The sequence below is a fragment of the Passer domesticus genome, chromosome 7 (assembly GCF_036417665.1).
Source record: "Passer domesticus isolate bPasDom1 chromosome 7, bPasDom1.hap1, whole genome shotgun sequence".
NCBI lineage: Eukaryota > Metazoa > Chordata > Aves > Passeriformes > Passeridae > Passer > Passer domesticus.
Window position 1 is genome coordinate 40,371,335 of NC_087480.1, and position 18,050 is coordinate 40,389,384.

General features: G+C 39.7%; 2 protein-coding genes across 7 annotated transcripts in view; both read right to left on the minus strand.

Annotated features, from left to right (window-relative positions):
• The window catches only part of ASPM (assembly factor for spindle microtubules), a 27,306-nt gene extending 16,260 nt beyond the window's left edge, over positions 1–11,046 (minus strand). Inside the window, exons 1-13 of the mRNA XM_064427901.1 lie at positions 10,744–11,046; positions 9,470–9,613; positions 7,755–9,111; positions 5,781–5,882; positions 4,882–5,028; positions 4,027–4,272; positions 3,809–3,876; positions 3,151–3,292; positions 2,943–3,073; positions 2,508–2,683; positions 2,262–2,407; positions 2,099–2,184; positions 585–800 (exon numbers count right to left, since the gene is read on the minus strand). Of these exons, the coding sequence (XP_064283971.1) occupies positions 585–800; positions 2,099–2,184; positions 2,262–2,407; positions 2,508–2,683; positions 2,943–3,073; positions 3,151–3,292; positions 3,809–3,876; positions 4,027–4,272; positions 4,882–5,028; positions 5,781–5,882; positions 7,755–9,111; positions 9,470–9,613; positions 10,744–11,046 (3,264 nt within the window). The remainder of the gene's footprint in view (positions 1–584; positions 801–2,098; positions 2,185–2,261; positions 2,408–2,507; positions 2,684–2,942; positions 3,074–3,150; positions 3,293–3,808; positions 3,877–4,026; positions 4,273–4,881; positions 5,029–5,780; positions 5,883–7,754; positions 9,112–9,469; positions 9,614–10,743) is intronic.
• Positions 11,047–11,665: 619 nt separating this feature from the next.
• Positions 11,666–18,050, minus strand: part of ZBTB41 (zinc finger and BTB domain containing 41) — a 58,174-nt gene continuing 51,789 nt past the window's right edge. For all 6 annotated transcript variants that reach the window (XM_064427919.1, XM_064427922.1, XM_064427920.1 and 3 more), the window contains 2 exons: positions 17,511–17,599; positions 11,666–16,758 (listed from right to left, as the gene is read on the minus strand). In XM_064427919.1, the coding sequence (XP_064283989.1) occupies positions 16,115–16,758; positions 17,511–17,599 (733 nt within the window). In that variant the 3' untranslated portion in view covers positions 11,666–16,114. The remainder of the gene's footprint in view (positions 16,759–17,510; positions 17,600–18,050) is intronic.

Consider the following 18,050-nt stretch of genomic DNA (forward strand, 5'->3'; position numbering starts at 1 on the left):
TGCCTGTAGATACCTTTACACTGGGTTTTCAATACAGAAATAAGTTCTGAATTTGCATCAGTCCTAAAAGCTCTGTTGTACTCTTCAGAAAGACTAGCAGTTGCTACTCTGTTCTGACCAGAATCAGGTCTCTGACCAGGGCTTCCCTTCCTAGAATGAGCAAACATATCCCTTCTAAACAAACATCTCTGAGGAGATGGACTGACCTTTTCTCAAAAATTAGTTTTCTTAGTTTTTATAAACACTGGAAATTCTATGCACAATTACTTTTTAAACGAAGGCTCAGTAAAACTCCATAAACAATTCCCATTCCAGCAAAAAATGTTCAACTTTCAAAAAGCATTTTTATGCACAAGTCTAATTGAAAGGGGAAATTTTTTGCTCAGATTTGTGTAAAAAGAGAGGGGCAGCTAAACTCACAGAACAATGGTTACTTCAAATCGGATTAAATGAAGTCCAGAAGAATATTTACAAATAATTGCCATTGACTTCTACTACATATTTGATGGTTTGAAGAACTCTGCTCTGTAAAGAATTACAACAGCACAGGGTGCACTTGTGGAAGTGTACACAAAACTATTTACCTTGATATTGTAAAATCTACAAACAGCATTAACCCATGCCATCAGCAGCTTCACATTTTCACTGTAAGTCTGAGATAAGAAGTTACTACTGTCTTTCTGTACTCTTAAAGAACTTTGAGAAGTCTTCATAGCACCCAATAGTGTTTTTGTCTTGTGTGTTTTCTTCAAAAACTCAATTTCTTCTTTTAAATGTTCCACATTCAGAAAAACGTCCACCTGTTAGGAAGAAAAACAAAACATGGAAATGTCAACAGTCTGAAATGTCCTGCATTACAGCTGCTGGATACAGGAGCTTTACACATGGCATTTTGAAGAGAATCTACACTCACTCCTTAGCAGCACCTGCCTCACAATAAGTAGTGGATAATCTGGACTTGCCAGCAGAGATGGCAGATTAAAAAAACCCTGAATCTACCCTTCTGTGTAAAACAGTTACTGCATTAGTTAATAGTTGGGAGAAACAGGAAATTCCCCATGTAATTTCAATGTGCTCTCAGAGGAAACAATATCAGAGTCCTGCCTGCAGTTCCACTGAGCCCATGTACCAATCCTCCTCCTTTTTAAGGGATTCCAAAAGGACTTGAGCTGGTTGGAGAACAAGCAGCATATCCACAGGGCTTGGATAAAGCCACTACTCACTCAGGTTGTTTCTCTAATCAAAAGGAATGCAACTGTGACACATGCATGAGAAGAACTAGCTGAAGGAAGTTAACTACTTAATAGCATAACAGTATTCAAGAAAGAAAATAATTACATCTGATTTTTATTATATTGTCCTATCTTAGTGATAGTTCTGTGGCTGACATCTTTCATATTCTTGCTTTACATACACGCAATTGCACTTACATTCCTGACTACTTAGTGGTGAAATTCCACCTCAACTTTTATCTTATTTTGCCATTCATATATTATATTCTTCCAACTGCATTTTTCAGCTGAACACTTATTTTTAAAACATCCTCTGACTCAAGTTAACTCTTAAAATAGCCTTAAGAAAACGATTTTTACTTTCTCTACTAACTTTTGAAATGTCATTGCAGTAATGCCTAAGAAATTTTCATTCTTATTTCAAGGATGTTTCATCAACTGTTTCAGATAAAAGTAAAAAAGTAGGAGAGCTATAGTTTCAGAGATTACTCTATAATTGCCTAACAGTGTAATGTCAAAATGTCCTTTTCAGTTATTAAGTCTACCTGCAGTTTGCAATCAACATTGTTTTACTTTTAAATATCAATTCTGCTACTATACAGCATAAACTCACTTTTTTCCAAAAACTTGAATGAATGTGTAAAAAAAGCACAGTTAAAACATTATCCAAGCTGTGTTGTTAGGGAACAATTAGCAGTTTAGTAAAGTTTACATGGAGCTTTCAATGTACAAAGCAAATAATTTCAGTCTAAAATTTGATTAGTAGAGGCTTTCACAGACATCACATATTTCTGAAAGAGTGGTGTTTTCATTATTACTCCTTTGTAACTAGCACAAACCAAACAAAATAATCAATTGAAGAGTACCTGGAAGGCAAAGACAATTTTCCACAGCAGTGCTAACGTTCGTTCCCTGTGTCTATCCACAATATCCCTGGAGTCAATTGAAGCACCTGTCAAATGAAACAAGGATTAAAGTGTGCAGTAGTTATCTGATGCACTTAGAAGAACCCTGATTTCTAGGCCTTACCAGTTTCATCTTTCAAGTGCACTCCTCGCTCTTTAAGGACACTGAGAACAATATCCACATTATGCATCTTCTGTAGCCGACTTATTGCAGGAACTCTCAGTTGTTTTGAAAGACTCCAGTTTTTGGTCAGAAGCTCCACTGTTCTCCTAACAAAGGTAATTGCATGGTTTAATGCCTCTGATGAGCTCACATTAAATATGATATAAAAAAAATTAAATTTTTCAATAGAATTCTGTATCAACGCACACAAGACGAATGCCACATTGTAAGTCCACAGCCAGGTTTGTTACAGCAAAATCAAATTCATCCAGTGGAGTTTGAACATGACTGACAGGTAGTCCTAAGAAACCCAGATGGCGGGAAAGGTCACCTTCACCACTCAGGAAGTCCCGGGAAAATGCAAGCAAAAGGTCTTTGCTAGCCTGAAGTTAAAAAAAAACAAACAAAAAACCGAAAACTTAACACTACAATATCTGTCAATCAGAATACAATTTTCATCCCTTGTACCTCCCAAACTACATTTCATATTTCCTTGTATAATTCTTAAAACTACAAATTTTTTAAAAATTATTTTTAGCAAGTCACCTAATTTTAACTTTTGTCAGATTAAAAACAATAAAAAAAATTACACTCTGAGTCTTAGGACAACAATGGAGGAAGACATCAAATCCCAGCTCTCACCTTGAACTCTGCATCCTTACAAAAGAGGCAGGGGTCATGGTCAATCATTCTGGACTGTTTGGCGCAATCCAGAAAGCAAACCAACAGCAGCAATTTTTTCAGTGTGAACTTTGACAAAGCTTCTTCATGACCTGAAATGACAGAACTCAATAAGTGACAGTTTAAAAATTAGGTGCTACAAACACATTATTTTGGAAGCAGTTGTTACCTTCCCGGTAAAGGTGGGGCACGACGGGATGTCTGTATTCAGCTGCAATGTCAGGGTTCCACAGCAAGCGATTCAGGATAAATATTGCTAAACCCATAACATCACTATTACTCTCCAAAGCTATCAGTTCTCCATAAACAGTCTAATATGAAAGAAAGGGAAAGAAGTAGAAGTGTTAAAAGTTACCTTAAATACTCTGTGATTTTGTAAACAATATACATTATTGAATCTCTAAAATAATTAATGGAAATTGATCTCTAAATACCAAGCAGTTTTTAAGTGAGTCCCTGAAAGGAAATTTCAGAAGATCTAATCCCATTTCAAAACACATATGATCATCTACGTCTGAGAAATCAATCAGGAACTTCTTTCAGACAACCACATTCTTCTCCAGTTTAGTAAAGTGAAACTGACAGGGAAATGCTTTTGTGTTATTGGCCATGGGATTAACTTCCACTCTCCTTGATTAAATATTTTACTTCTTAATAAGATAATCACTTTTTTAAAGCAACTATGTTGTAACAATTTAAAACATATGCATCATGGTATAACCTACTTGAATTAGTATGACAGAAAATATAAAGAAACCCAAAACAACCTCTGTTAAAAAAATTGCTACATGTCCTTTAAACTTATAGACTGTACACAGTGAGCTTACCTCCAGACCTATACGCAGCCATAAAGGGTTGTAAGATAAAAGCCAATTAAGGACTTTCTGCCTTTCTCCTGCAAGAAAGCATTTTTTAATATCAGATCCAGCAAACATTTCAGATTAATGCAAAAATTTCTACTAACCAATTTCAGATTAAACAAACTCAGTGCGTGAAGAACCCTTTCCCTACTTACAAGGGAGGACTCCGGGTTCAGTCCTCTTACCTATGTCCTTCCAGAGGTGCCTGTCCCTGCGGACCAGCAGGCGACGGCTTTCGATCTCCAGCTCGAGTCTCTGGATGGCTCTGACCATGGTGTCGGAGGTGAACAGGCGGCAGGCCTCGCGCCGCAGCCTGTTCAGCTTACGGCGAGCTGTGTACGCTTTGAGAGACGCCTCGTCCTTCGTGGGCGCCTTGGGAAGGCTCCTTTTGTGATGGTTCTCTTCCCCCAGGATAAGGGCAGCTGCATTTACTGTTTGAACATGCACAAAGAGCAAGCATTTATATTGCAAATAAAGGTAGCTTTGCACACCTCATTTATTTTTTCCCCTCTTTAAGCTGGCATTTTGTTATTTTTATTCTGACTGATGATTTATCCTTCAGGAAGCTTATCAGCTGTTGCACTATACATACGTTAAGTACAAGAACACTAGTCAACTATTAAATATAAGAACACTTATTTCATAAGTGAGCAGGGCTAGGAATTCACTTTTAAGATTAATGGTTCCATCTTCATTTTTTTTCAAATGAAGCTAAAGACAGAGCAAAAAGTAGGTTATTCTTTTAGTAAAGTGCCAGCTATAATATTTTGCAGCAGGTGGAGATTCCCCACTGACCACCCACTGAAGAGTGCCACAGCCACACATTCCAGTGCATTCTTGGTGCAGAGTACCCTCCATGCAGGGGTGTGGTGTGCTGTGCCATGAGCTAGTGACCCATCTACACTTATCAGAAAAGGGAAAATATGACAACACTACTCTGAAAAGGTTTAGTGTTAAATGAGTACTACTACTTGTTACTGTTAATAAGTATATGTCATAAAGCTTAAGAAAATGAGAAGACAAAAATTTTTCACTCTTACCTTGTGAGGTATTTGTTTTCACATTGAAGTCATCGGGGGTAAGTACAAAATTTAACCACCAGGTGAAACCTCGTTGCTGCTTCTCCTTCCAACGTTCATCATAAAACATGTTTTTAGCAGCAAAAGGCATTGGGTGCCTAGGGATGACTTCAAAAAAAAAAAAGCAAAATAACAAAAAACTTTAGTTTTTGCAGTTCTTGAAATGTTTGATAACCAATATGCATTTCATTGTGAAAAGGATTAATGTTTGGTACTCCATTTAGCATTACAGCCAAAAAGGCAAATTGTTAAAATCTACAGTGACTTGCGGATCAGGGACTATCAAATAAACTTCAGCCACAAAACACGGCTTGAGTTGTTACTCAAGACTATCTAGAACTAAGACAAGATACCTAGAACCCAGGCCATTTGCAATGGGGTAAACTCAAACTGAACTGGATTACATCCAGGAAGAACCATTTTAAAGATGCATTTTTCTGGTCAGATCAACTCAGTATCGTTAACTCTGTAAAATTTTTATCTTGCTGGGAAGAAAATTTCTCTTCTGAGGTATTCTGTTGTTGCCTTAAAATGTTGTCAGAGATGGAAGAGGCATTTAACTGATAGCCATCAGTTAACTCTATTAAAGCTGGGAGCAGAACTGTAATACAGATTTTACACTTACAGGCCAATCTGGAAAAAAGTAACATTTACTTTTAGCTGACCATGTGCTACAACCAATTCTCCTATAAGTAGTCAAAACAGATCACAAAAGGTTGCATACATTGTTCTACTAGATATTGAGTAATTTCAGATACTATCTTCTTTTTCCTTTCAGTTCTAACCAGTTAGTTCTTACCTGACACCAGTACAATTGTGACACTCTGTTCAGTTTTACCAAACACCAGGTGTCTGCCTACCTGTTTTCAGTGGTTTCACAAATGTCAGGTGTGACTGGGCCAATCCAGGGACAGGTTTACTAATTCTCCTGCTAGCTTTAGGTGCCTTCTGAAGTGAAGAACCTACAAGCATTAACACACAATTATCAACAGCAAATATGTCAGTGAAAGTTAACATATGAAAGCTCCTATCACTTCTAAAGTACAGAACTAGAGTAATTGCCCATGAACCATTCAAAAGATAGTGATGATTTTAAAAGGGGAGGAAGGAAGATGTGTGGATGCAGGGAACTACAGACTGGTGAGCCCCACTTCTGTGCCTGGGAATATCATGGAACAGATCCTCATGGAAGTGATGTTAAAGCACATATAAAACAAGGAGGTGATTGAAGACAGTGAGCATGGCTTTACTAAAGGCAAATTGTCACTGACCTGTCTGGTGGCCCTCTGTAGTGGAGTGGCTGACACAGTCAACAAGGGAAACCAACTGATGTCATCTACCTAGAGTTCTGTAAACCCTTCCACACAGAGCCACATGGCATCCTCATCTCCACATTGGAGAGATATGGATTTGGAGGGTGTACAATTGGGTGGATAAGGAATTGCAGCCTGAGGGCTGTGGTCCATGGCTGCATGCCCAGGTGAAGGCTGGTGATGAGCAGTGTCCCTCAGGGATCTGCCTTGGGACTGGTGCTCTTTAATACTTTGTCAATGACACAGATGGAGCACACCCCCAGCATGTCTGCAGGTGACAAAAGGTGAGCTGTGCAGGTGACACAACAGACTGGGAGAAGAACCCAGAATGAGCAGCCCTGCAGAGAAGGAATTAGAGGTTCTGGTGGATAAAACACCGGCTGTGAGCCAAGAGTGTGCACTCACAGCCCAGAAGGCAAACTGGGCTGCATCAAAAGAGGGGTGGCCAGACGTCAAGGAAGGGGATTGTTCCTCTCTACTCTGCCCTTGTCCAGCCCATCTAGCTTTATCCTGATGGATTATTAGAAATAACCTGGTAGATAACACACCTTTTCCTGCTGCACATCAATACTTTCAGCACATTGTCTTTATGCAAACCATCTTAAAAAGCCTGACATTGAAGTGCACTACTGAAAGCCCCAAATCAAATCCAGATCACAGATCATTTAACTGAAGAAAGCAGCATGTGCTATTTTGATCTGAAAGCCATAATTGATTTTTCCTGGTAGTAAAATTTTGCAAATTAAATGCATCTTTAAGTCCCAGGCCCTCATTCCTTTCACATTCCAGAGCATATTTGGGGTTGGAACAGTTAGAAAACTGAAAATAAACTGAAATGCAAGCATCAGCATCTTCTGATCCTCAAGCAACTAAGTATTGGCAAACAACAAAGCAGAGAGAACTACACAAGGCTGACTAATCACAGAGAGTAAAAAGCAGGCAGAATGAAAAAGACAGAGGAACTTCTTCACTGGAAGGGTGGTTAGGAGTTATCACAGGCTGCCCAGGAAAGAGGTGGAATCACCATTCCTTAAAAGTGTTGAAAAGGTGCATGGATGTGGCACCTAGGGTTACAGTTTAGTGGTGAACATGGTGGTGCCAAGTTAATGGTGGGACTCAATATTCCAAGGGGTCTTTTCCAACCTTCATGAAAATATGTGACAACAGCAATGGAGGCAAACATTCACAGTGGTAAATGGATATGTGACAAATCTTGTGCAATAAGTCTCCAGTAAATTTGATTTATCTAACAAGGTCTCTGCTCAAGAGCTTTTAGATACTTTATCTATTATTGTCATTAACAAATTTCCACAGGAATAAAGTAAATTTGAAGCCAATTACATAATCAAAACTCAAACCTAGTTTTCAGTTTTTTAAAACACAGATACCTAACAAATTGCAAAAGCCCACATTTAAGATATGAAATATTGCTGACTGTTGCTAGACAGTTTAGTTTGCTATACACATTTCCTAATCAAAGGCATCTTTCAGAAAATGGTAAAAGAAGGAAACACTGCTCACCAGCTTTCTTCCTCTGCCCTGCCCTCTCTCTGCTCGTGGGTTTGAAGGCCGATGGCCCTCTGGTTGTGTGGGTTTGATTGTCTGTGCTAGAGGTAAGAGCTCTTTTCCTTTCCACTTCTTCCACATGCTCTGGAGCTGTAACTCTACTGTTTCCTACAAATGCTTCACTCTTCCTCTTACGACACGAAGAAGCTGATCCAGTAGGAGATGAATGTACTTTGTCATTGTGACACTCATTTTCAGATGAAATGGGAGCTGTAACTGGCAGGTGTTTAGATGTTTCTGCTTCCACATATCCAGGCACCACATTAGCACATCCTGTAATTGCTTTATTAAGGCATTTTTTAGATTTTGGCTGGTGGGTTTCTGTTCTTGTTTCTTCAGCAGCACCACGTTTACTTTTTATGACAGTGGCAGAAAGAATTGGACGCTTTTTTGTTCGCTCTCTCTGAGAGGGGTTGTCAGTCTGAAGTTTCTCTGCAGAAGGAGAACTGCAGTGATCTTCCTTGGGTTTATCACAATCAACTGCCTGTGATTTTACATTATGCAGTTCAGAGACTTTATTTAAGCTGTATTCTATGTGAACATGTGTTTCTGTCTCTACATCTCCATCTTTTTTCCATTTTGCTGGTAGAAATCTCTTAACAACATAAGTCTCTGTGGTGGACGATATTAATGCTGCCTCAGGTTTAGGAGTCTTTGATGGTTTATCTGACAAACTGTCCTTCACAAATTGATCAGGTGACAGAATTGGAATAGGCTGTTCGATTACATCTATATCCACTTGATAATTGTCATTTACAAAAGCATCTGGACTTAAAATTCTCCTTGTACTTAAAAGAGGTATAGAGGCTGAGTGTTCTGGAGTAGAAACTGGTGACAGTGTAAAATTAAGAACCCCTCCATCATCTGAAATTGGCAATTGTGCTAATCCAGCAGAACTGGAGGCACTCTCAGGTTGCAATTGATTGTGCTCAGTAACACATTTATCGATGTTACAGATGTCTGTCTCGGGCAACAACTCCTTATTTCCAGAGGCAGCAATATCCCCAAATGCAGTAGACCTCCTCAGGGCAAGCGGTGTGTGAACAGTACTGCCATGTTCCTCTGGCACTGGTGCAATAGGGGATGGAGGCAGCTGATTCTCTGAGCCAGCAAGAGAGTCATTTCCTTGGGATGTGCCATTCTGTACTGTGCTCTGATTCTCACAGGACTGAAGGGGACTTCTAATTCTATCCACCTTCTGAGAAACCTGAAATGTTTTATTAACATTTTTCGTTTCTAAAGTACTCTTCTTAGCTTTTATTGCAGATGTTCCTGAAGAGTTCTTCTTTTTTAATGTTTCCCAAAGACTCTTCTGAAAAAGAACCATACATAGAAGTTAGTGTGCTGGCTTTCTAAATTCTTCTGTATGTAAAAGTAAACATTAGTAGCAAACCCACTCAAAGTTTAAAAAGACTATGAAAAGAACTCCTGATCAAAAATTCACAATACCTTATTTGCAGGCTTGAAAACCATTCATTTGGTCATGTTTCTGTTTTATTCTTTAAGCTGTAGTTTATCAGTACCTACTTTCCAACCCAGCTAAAAGAAGTTGAGGACAATGGGAATTCCCACAGCATCATTTATCACTTTATAGCCCTCTTTCACTGAATTTTCTAGTAATAAAAACAATATTTGGCAAAGTGACAGAATTAAGATAAACACACACTCACCTTTTTCTTTGGGGGCTGCTCTGCAGCACCAAGGAGCACAGCTTGATGTTTTACAACATCATTAACAACAAAAGTCACCAGTTCTCTGATTTTTCCTTCTTCTAATGGTGTCCACGTGACAGAAACAAATATTCTTTGTCCTGCCTATTGGAAAAAAAGTAAAAATTTATATTTGACATTTAGGTACATTTTGGTAACATTGCAAATCAAGTAATCAACCAAACAGTGAGCAGTATATAGAAGTAATATATATTATAACAACATGAAATGATAAAAAAACTGTTAAATGTTTAAATGTCAGTTTTCCTCTTTGACATGTAAATTTAAGCAACTCCTATCAAAAATGTCTTACTGAAAGGTTGTATACCTCTGAATCAAACTATAGTGGAAAACAAGAAAGAATACACATAATATAATAAATAGCAGAAGATTTGAGTAAAAGCAATACATAATTTTTTGCACGTATTAACCAAATAAGTACTCCAGAGTAATTTTGAGAGAATTATGGTGGGAGAAATAATCAGAGGTTGATTAACTTAGGACCTTAGCAGACCCTAAATATAAGTGTAAATGTTTTTAGTCAAATTTGACATACAACTCCTTCGACAAAAAGTAAGACACTGCAAATTATCAAGGAAGTCATGAAGCTTTCTATTCATCAATTCCTAGAGGAACAAGCACTTTGCAGTGAGACTTCACCCTGATTTTATAAGCCCGTTATTGCAAGAGATGTCCAGAGCGTTTCTTCCTCTCTCACAAACACTCTGGTCAGTCTAGATAATTGTAGATTTATGTTCGTCTAAACGGTTCTTTTAAAAACTGGCATTGATTGGACTAGCCACAGTTTGCATTTCCTTAGGTATTGTAAATGTTTAATCCTATTTTAAGCATGCCTTGCACTCAGTTGTGTCAGCTAATGAACGTGCAAGAACAGTGAACCGGCATCCTCTTCCCTCCGCCTTTTTCCTGAACATATGCCCTGAAACTTTTTGACAGGTCTCTGTCTTTAGAACAGCATTCCCAAAGAGGAGTCAATTTCACTGTAATTTTTTATCCTCGCTGCAAACACCTCTCTGTGGCAGCAGGCTGTAGCCCCTCGCCCCGCTGACAGCCCTGCCCGACCCCGCCGCGCCCGACCCCTCACGCACCGCCCTCCGCCGCTCTCGGGGCCGCGGCCGCCCCGCAGCCCGGGACACGCTGGCTGCCCCCGGGCAGCTCCTCCCGAGCCCCCCGGCCGCCAGCGCTGCTGCCCGTCCCCGCGTGTCTCCCCGTACCTCCACGAAGAAGCGGCGCTGCTCGATGCTGAAGCCCCTGGCAGCGGCCGGAAAGCGGTCGATGACCACCTCGGCGTCGTCCTCGTTGGGGTTGTCGATGCGCAGCAGGCGCGTGCGGGAGGCGCCCACACGCAGCCGGCCGAAGCTGAGGAAGGGCGGCCGGGAAAAGTAGCTCAGAACCAGCACGGCGAGGTCTTCATCCGCGTCCTCCTCGCTGCCCCGCGGGGCCCAGCGCCGCCGGCCGGGCTTGCTGGCGGGGCTGCGGTCCCCCCGCGCCGCTGCGGCCACGGAGCCCGCGGCCATGGCCGGGCAGGCGCGGAGCAGCGGCTCCGCACGGCAGCGCCGCACCAACCGCCGCCAGCGCGTTCAAACCTGCAGCTCCGCCAATCCCCGAGCGGACCGCGCAGGATAGTCCCGCCCCCTCGAGCCTCAGCCAATCCCAGTGCGGCTCGCGCCCGTTCCAGCCCGCCCCCTCGCCCGTCCGCCAATCAGCGCCCGGCGCTTCATTTAAACGAGCCGGAGCTCGCGGGGCCGCGAGCGCTGCGCGTGAGGGTTCCGCGGGTTCGAAATGGAAACAAAACAAGGGCGGGGAGCAACGGCCTGAGGGACAGCGCTCCGCCTCAGGGACAGCGCTCCGCCTCAGGGACAGCGATCCTCCCGCGGGACAGCGCTCCCGGGACACAGCGAGAGCCACGCCAAGCCAGCGCGGGGCTTGTACAGAGATTTAATTTACAAAATACTTTAAAGCCAAAAGGAGAACGAGACACGCGCAATGCTGATGGAAGCATCGGCCTCATCTGTGTCTCTTTCATGAACGTTGAGAGACACAGAATACTGTGTTTTCTTCTGTTGGGAAACAATAGGGCAGAAATACAAGCTTAGAGCAAGCACCCCTGCAAGAAATCCTGTGAAGCACACGATGTTAAGACAAAAGAGCTTTACTTTTCCATAGCAAACAAAATTACACATAGGACTGAGTACTTCCACATTTACAGTACACTTCCTAACTTTTCCTTACAGCAAAGGATTTCCCCTAAAAAGACAACTTTAAAGACTTCCATCTAAAATACCAACCTGTACAGATGACATTTAAAACACATTATCTCAATATATGAGTGACAAAATATTGAGTTCTTTTCACCCTATTCTTTCATATAAAAGGACCAACATTTAACATGACCAAAATTGTTATAGGGGATTAAAAAAATTTTGTCATTTTAACCTTTAATCCATCAAAACCTTATAAACAAAAACATTTCTAATAAACCATGAAAAATCCCTTTCAGCCTTAGGCAAGGTGACTGCCCTGCATTACATTCTGCCAGTGACATTGCTGGATGCACAGGATGAAATAACCAGATTGTTGTGAGACTGTGCTGTAGAGCAAGATCCCCCAGGACAACAGCCACAAGGACCCACAGATAAATGCACTCTGCTTCCCTTCAGCCCCAGCCGTATGGGGAACACACAGGCTGGATCGGGTACGCTTGTGTGTTCCACAAGAAATGTCACGTATTTTTTATTGTTATCAGGGGAAAAAAAAACCTCTATTCATCTACAGACTTCATTCATAATTCTACATTCATGAACTGCTACAGAGAAGTTATTTTAAATTTAAAAGCTTGAGGGTCGTTTATTCCTTAGCAGTCCATAACATGTTTCCTGTTTGATCAAACACATTGTGAGGCGACTCCCTGGAAGCCTTCTTCAGCTCTGGAGGCCCTTTCACATTTGTCAGAGGGAAATAAGCTCAGCTCTTTGATGACACCAAATACATCTTTTGTCATTGCGGTCTGGCATGACCCATCTTTAGGAACAACTACTGGGATTATAATCCAGACAACAGTAGCACTGTGTTTTTAAGGAAACCACCGCCTTACAGAAAAATAATTTCACCACTACAATGACTGATGTTCAGCGTGAAAAGAACCCATGAGGGATACACCTCTGTAAGAAAAGTGTCAGTGCTCAAAGAGGAAATTCCAATACAAATAAATAAACTGAACATAAAACCCACTGAAAGAATTAAAGGCAGTAACTCAGTCTACAACCAGAAATTGTATAGCAAATTTGTATAGCAAAAAAATACAGAATTTAATGTTTGAACAGAACGAGTGGACTAAGTTCTCAGAATCATGCAGCAGCCTGGAGTACCAGCACAGACTCCACTTTTCTTCCCAAAGTTCAGCATGTGGAAAAGATCAACTTTTTGCAATGTGCCACTAAACACTCTTTCCAGATCTTTTTAAGAGACACCTGCTTCTTCCTTCTTTGGCAACAAACACTCAACTGGTCTAGGGACTGCCTGATAAAACATTCACTGTAAGTTCCCCTCCACATCAACAGCACCCACACTGTGATGAGCACACACTGAATGGGGGGAGCAGGCACTGAGGAGCTCCAGCCCCTGAGCTGAGAGGTGCAGCCCTCAGCCCCTCAACCCCAGTCCTCCTAGCAGGGACTGTCTTCTACCAAGCAGAAACCAGATCCTCTCACCTACCAAACGAAGTCCCAGCCCATGAAAATTTACTTTGCTCATATATGAATTTTAAGTAGATGTAAAGCCATACGAATTATAGCTCTTGTTATTAAATAAAAATAAAAACTATGTATCTAGCACATAAGCTTTCCTATTGTCTTTCACTGTCAACTGGCAATGACCCAGCCTGACCAGCAGGTACAAACACTAACTAGTAGGGTTATCTGCAAACAAAAGAACACCAAAGAACTAGTAGGTAATTTTTTCCAGGAATGACTAGTAATTCTGGTCACCCAAACAGCAAAAAGCACTCATTTTTCTCAAAAACGAGTCCTTTTATAGTCCATTTCTTGTTGGGCATGCACAAACATGGAGCCCTTTGAAAGTTATTGACCTTAACATTTTCTGAATAAACAACTCAACTAGAGAAAAAAGCCATTCTTTAGAATAGATATAAAAGGCACAATCATGAAAGAATTTTTAAAAGGACATTATCAAGTAAATATGCTCCAAATTCCAATTCAGTGTTTTCCTAGAGTGCCTTCCAAACAGACTGGACTTTAAAAGAAACAATTATTTACCAATCACTTTGAAACTACTGTTTTGTCAAAAGCCCACAATACTCATTTCTACTGTAAGACAGAAAAGACAAGAAATAACAAAGAATTAGGCTTTTAGTCTGAGCACTGCACTGACACCACTGATGTTGGGTTACTTTCAACAGTACACTTACAAATGCAGTAGAAATCATGTTTCATGTGCACATGAATAGTATAAGTATGATACACACATGTAGACTTGAAAAGTACACATAAACCAGCCATTTTCAAGCCATGGAGTGTAAAGGTGACAGAAACAGTTTTATTTTGAAAGGAGATGAAAGGTGGAGTGAGAAAGCAGAAAGGGTAGTACTTGATAGTGTCCTTTCAGAAGTGGCATTCAATGGCCTTGTTATTGCTGTGTATTTGCTAGTCTTCAGCTTCTTCCCAGATCTATTTACAGCATGTCAGTCTGAACATTCCCAGAGCACAGCTCTAAATTTTACTTTAGAGATACAAACATAGAACAGTTAAACATATGTAGTCCTGTTTTAGAAACTGAACTTTTAAAGTTTAGGACTTCTATTGTGCTTCTTTGGCTAAGTCCTATTTAAATATTGGTAACACTTACAATTCTATAACTCTGCCACTATTTAACAGCTAACAGAAATCTTTGGTGTGTTTAGGTTAAGAATCCATTAGGGTACAAGCTTCAAAATATGAACATTCAGGCAGTTCTGGCCCCTCTCCTGCAAACTGCTCAACACTGAAGTAGATGATTAATAGAATCTAACACCAAAGTATCTGAATACAATCTCAAATGATCTGTGCCACTTTAGAGTTTCTAGAACTGTGATAAGAGAGTCACCTCATCACAACTCCCTTGTGCTCAGCTCACTGAATAAATTTAACAGTTACAGCAATACACATATATCCAGTTTCCCATTTCAAAGATTCTTTCAGATAATAATTTAAGAATAGAGAAAACTGGAGAAAAATTTCAATCTTAATTCTTAGTAGGATGGAAATCTTATTATACAATTCTTGTGAGGAATTATGAAGATTATAGTTACTTCAGATACTTTCTTTGGCATCATATTCACCAAACAAACACAGAGTAATTATTTTTAAAGTACACTTAAAAGAGAAAGCTTGATGAGGTTAAACTATACTAGATTTCATGGTGACACCACTTGTAGTTCCAACTGGGTTTTTTTGAAAAAAACCCCTTATGTCTAGTAAAGAAAGAGCTAAAAATAATTAGACATAGAATACTCTCAAGAGTTTAACTTTGGTTTATAAACACAGTACAAGAAAGTAAGAAACAAAACAATTTAATTAGCAACTCACAAGAGATTTAGCATTACTGATTTTCTTTTTTTTTTAAATAGAAATGAAATACTGTTCTGGAACAGTCTTTAAATTTCTCCTCTATCACAGATAACCTGAATATGGGCACATTAATGTGGGACCCTGATATCATTTATGCTTTAGCATACCAACCCTTTGTGACTGTTCATGGTTTAAAATGACCTTGCAAATACTCCTCCCATTTCTTTTGAAGTTAGAGTGTGAGGTACACTTTAGAAGACAAAGAAGATTGAAAAAGCAAGAAAAAATGCATCTTAAAATTATATAGAACTAAGTGTAGAAAATTGACAATACCATTCTCTAGCTCTTCCCACATTATTCAATATTAGAGATCAAAGAAGAACTAAGAGGCCAAATTTAGGTACTCAGGGGGATCATTGAACACCTTGTTTAGTGTCTTCATAAAGTATCATAAATCACTTTTCAGAAGAACCTAGTGCCTGTGTTCACTGGCTAGGCTCCACAGTCCAGCCACCTTTAAAATCCTCCAAAAATGCCTCAGGATCAAGAAAATTATATATTAATTTCTGTGTGAAACATAATTCAAAGTTTGTGTTTCATCGCCCTGCCTGCCCTTAGAAACTTTTATGAATTTTAAATAGTCCTTATTCTTTTAGAATGCTTTCTATTCCACTTAAAGCATTAACTCAAAGTGAGATGCAGAAAGGCAAACAATTTTTATAAATTAATAGCCCGATATGTAATTACATTTTCAGCCACTATCCTTAAAAGATATTTCTGAGCATTATTTTTAAAAGACCATCTATAAGATTTTTAAAAACTCTTAAAATCACAAGAAACACTCTTTCATATGCATCAAATTGTGCCTAAATGTTCAAATATTATGTAAACAAATTGTTTTCCCAAAACTATGCAGGAGACTTAATGAGTCCAAATAAAATATAAAATATAAATCTTAGTTGCCACATCAGCCTCCTGGTGGCCGATGGCTCGGTAAATTCGGTGGAATGTTATGGTCTGATCACGAATGTTCGTTGTTTGAAATATTCTGTACAGTGGGAGTTGTATCTAGCCCCAGTAAAGTTCCAAGATATGACTGGTCTCTAGGATCCAGCATCTGCTCAGGCCTTACAGGATGGACAATGTTTGCAGGCTGTGGAGTCAGGGTGTATTTCTCGAGGAAGGAGAGCTCCGTGGCTCGCTGATAATCCGGCTGCTCGGGCTGCGGGGGAAGGATGCCGTGGGACTGAGCACTGTGCTGCACCAGCTCTGCTTGGGGGTCTGGCATGGCCACGGGGACCAGAGTCACAGGCACACACACTTCTGGGGATACATTCTGCAGCAAAGTTTTGGCTTCTGATTGATATGCTTTGGACTGTTCTACGTACTGTTTCGCCTCAGTTTGGTAAACTTTGTCATCAGAGGTGTACTGCACTGGTAAGGAGACTAGCTTTTCCTCTGGAGAAGATGCCATTGCCTCTTCTGCAGCCTTAGACCCATGAACGTGATCAATATGATACTTCAGCTTGTCTTTTCGTTTGAATGTTGCATTGCAGTGTTGGCAGTTAAAGGGTCGGGCATCCGAATGAATAACCATGTGTTTCGTTAATGTCTTCTTAATTCTGAAAGACTGATTACAGATCTGACATTTGTAGGGCTTCTCACCTGTAAAGACAGAGAAGTAGCCATTAGTTATTCTGAGTAACATCAAATCACACAAAAATATGCAAATACCTTCCAGGAATTATGGCATCAAGATCTACCATGAAACAATTTTACTGAAAACAAACTAAGTTCAGCACAATTTCAGAATCTAGAGAGTCATCAGGAATTTGTTTAGAAGTTATATTGGCATACTCTTCTCCTTACATGCATTTCTCTCAGTACTCTGGACTTACATTAGAATACAAACTAAATTAAAAAGAACAGTATTTTAACTGTTATGATACTGGGATTAAATGAGCTCAGTTTTTACATCTATACATTTCAAAAGACAAGGATTTTCCTAAACACAAGGCAGGAAAAACAAAGTTAAACAGAAAGGACATAGCCCTTTCTAAAGGGAGCTCAGTCCTTGTTTACATTAGCACTTGAAATGCAGTAACCTCTGGAGCACAGAAACATTTAGAAGGTGTGGGTAAATTTGGCAAGAACACACATATCAGTGAACTAAAGGAGGAGATGCAAAAAGTGCCCCACAAACCTGAGCTGAGATTATCAGTATTCCAGCTAATCAATCATAAAACAGTATTCAGGAATGGCCAATATAGGAGAATGAATAAAGTCTTGCTGCTTTCTCCTACTCTCATCCTGAATGCTCAACAACCATAATGAATTAAATCATTTAATCAATATAGATGCATAAAAATACATTCCTACATGTTCTGTGGTTTAGTTGGGGTTTATTTTCTTTTTACCTGAATGTGTCCTAAAATGCATTTCCAAACTGGATTTCCCTTTAAAAACTTTCTTACAGACTTCACACTGGTGAAAAGTTGCTTTATATCTTTAAAGAAAAAAAGACATTTCGTGTTATTTTTGTAACCAGCTAGCAGTAAAGTTATGTCCACAGTCCTTTCTGAAATCTTTAACTGCAAAATAGCTAAATACCAAACTTTCCAAATTTCCTCACTTATGTTCCTATTTCCTGGCATCTACATACCAATAATGTCAATTACATTGTTTTCAACATTCAATTTTATTCTCTGTTGGCACTTCAGTATGGCACTTAAGTATTCAAAGAACAAAAGCCACTACAACTTATTTTTTAACCCCCAAAATCTCCTTAAGTAGCATTTTTTTTCCCAACACCCAGAAGAAGCTTTTACTTTGACATAATCAAGTTCTAGGAATGGCAGAATTTCTAGGTAGGCTACTGCCTACCAAGGGAAAAAACCAGAAAAAGCAATGTAGTGTACTTTTGTAAAGTCAGACACATCTTTAATGGCTTCTACACA